Below are 2,493 nucleotides of genomic sequence, written 5' to 3' on the forward strand. Positions count from 1 at the left end.
ATATAACATGATATCAAGACACATTCATTTACTACCAACATATGTTTTATTTTATATAACTATATTAAGGTTGGTAGTTTTTGCTTCAACATAAGTATTCATATATTCCAGCTTGGATTGATGCAGTGAAGGCATCAGATGTAACTGGTTGGGAATGGAGCACAACACATGACAAGTTTTATTTTAAAACAACTCCACGTGGAAGTGATGGTAAGAAAGTGATTTTGTTGTGCCAAACCCCGAACTCTATTTATTCCAATTGCAAACTAAATAATTATTTTACAAAAACTGAAAAAAACGTGATTAAATCTCAAATGTGCAGTCATGTTTTCCACTAAACGCTGAAATGTGATGCAGTTACGTTCTTCTACAGATGCAAAAGAGTACGTATTTTGCCCCGCTGGCATTTGACAGAATTTAATTCTTCAGAGAATGGCAGCAGTGGCACAAAAATAAAAAAATAAGAAAAGACTTAAATATGCAAAAAAATCTATTTTAGAAAAACTTCCACTTTCCTTTTTACACTTTGATGAAAGTTTATTAGTATAAAGAAAAATGGCTAGACCATCTAAAACAATGAACATTCATCGTACTGTGATTTTAATTCATTAAGCAATACAAAAATATTGGGGGGAACATCCGTGTTATAACAATTGTCTTTGCCCAATAAATAAGCTACTTTCGTTCATAATAGGTGGGGGTTTTATACAAAATGGAAAGTACAACTACTGGCATATCTACAATCCAAATAATGGAGATTATGGGGTTGTTGGATCTAAGCTTAGACCTCCATGGAGTTGGAAATCTGTCACAGCTTCAACTGTGGCTCACTATATTTGCCAAATTAAAGGTAATATTTCTTACCAAGAGTCAAATTTATTCCATATAGTTACACTAACGAAGTACAGCCAAGGTTTTGGTAAATTTAGGTGCTCACAACAATCTGTGTCTTTATCAAGGCTCAAAGATTTCTGTGATTTAATAGGCTTCATTTATAACTTCCTTTCTGAAAAACTGATGAATACTGAATATAGAAAAGAATATCAATCTAACTTAATCAACATCTAATAATAAGTTTATTTTCTATTTTTTCAGTAACATGGGAAAATTACAGAGGAAAGTTTTTTGTATTTTCTCCATTTACTACAAATTATGCTGGTGCAAAATCAGCATGTGTTGGATTGGGTGGTCACCTTGCAATTATACCAGATGCAGAAACTCAAGCTTTTATTCAAACTAAAGGAGCTGCTTACAAGAGTGCAGGAAAATGGATGACAAGCAATTATGAAGGTTTACACTTTGAATTTCTTAACATTTTCAGTAAAAATAATGAAAATCCACACTTATGTAACAACCTTGTCACAATTAGAGCTTTTATTATCGGTATTCTAGGCTGCGGTTTACAACGTACCGCCCTCTAGCGTTTCCAAAGTATATATGTCCGAAAAAACTAAGGTTATTTAGATTTCAGACTGCAGAACCCGGATGTCCGCTAGATGCAACTCAATGCGCACACAACAAAGAAAATCCACACTTAATACATATAAGATATAGCGCACAAAAGTTGTATAAAAATAATTTTACTTTTAAGGCGTTGTGGCAAAGTGGTTAGCGCGCCGGCCTGTAACTCAGAGATAATGGGTTCAGGGCTCGACGCTGCATTGTTGCCATATGTGTCCTTGGGCAAGACACTTAACGGCAATTGCTCCAACCCAGTGGTCACTAATGGGTTGTCCAAATGATCAGTCATGAATAAAAAAATGAAAAAATTCCCCAAAATTAATCATGGTAATAACATACATGGTAACTTGTAAGCTGGCACAAGGTGTACAAACACCCGTGGTATATCAACTGTCGTTTTCTGGCCACGAGAGGATAAAGTACGTTACATTACATTCATTCAAAGTTCACCGCATATAAAAGTTCAAGTTAATTTTGCAAGTAGATTACTGTACATGATGCATTTACAATTAAATTATGGTACTTAAAGTTTAATATTCCAGCTTACATTGATGCAGTGAAGACATCAGATGAAACTGGTTGGGAATGGAGCACAACACATGACAAGTTTTATTTTAGTACAAGTCCACGTGGAAGTGGTAAGAAAGGGCTCCAATGTTGTCAACTAACTTATGTTTTAAACTTTTTTTGTATGCAACAAATATTATGGCAGGTCCTAATGTACAAAATGGAAAGTACAACAATTGGTTAATATACTTCCCAAGAACTTATGGAAATTATGGGGTTGTTGGATCTGTGCTTGGACCTTCATGGAGTTGGAAATCTGTCTCAGCTTCAACTGTGGCTCACTATATTTGTCAGATTCAAGGTAGTATACTTAGAGGGGCATATCAAAGAAAAAATTTTTGCATTGATAGTGTGGTCTGATCCGTGCGGCGCAGTTGGTTTTCGAGTTCCACCTGCCGTACCCTGCTCAGAACCGTGCTGCCTTCACGTGTCGCAAGCTTTGTACTCGCACCTCGCTCAACAGTT

The 2,493-nt window shown here is 35.6% G+C and overlaps 1 protein-coding gene across 1 annotated transcript; it reads left to right on the forward strand.

The window, feature by feature from the left end:
- Nucleotides 1-77: 77 nt before the first annotated feature.
- Nucleotides 78-2,487, forward strand: LOC108950784 (the record flags this gene model as incomplete). The annotated part of the gene is made up of 5 exons (XM_026839793.1): nucleotides 78-210; nucleotides 695-850; nucleotides 1,096-1,290; nucleotides 2,004-2,099; nucleotides 2,174-2,487. Coding segments are annotated over 5 exons (795 nt in total), but the record flags the coding sequence as incomplete, so codon positions are not given.
- Between the last annotated feature and the right edge of the window lie 6 nt (nucleotides 2,488-2,493).

The sequence above is a fragment of the Ciona intestinalis genome, unplaced genomic scaffold (genome assembly GCF_000224145.3).
Source record: "Ciona intestinalis unplaced genomic scaffold, KH HT000969.1, whole genome shotgun sequence".
Taxonomy (NCBI): domain Eukaryota; kingdom Metazoa; phylum Chordata; class Ascidiacea; order Phlebobranchia; family Cionidae; genus Ciona; species Ciona intestinalis.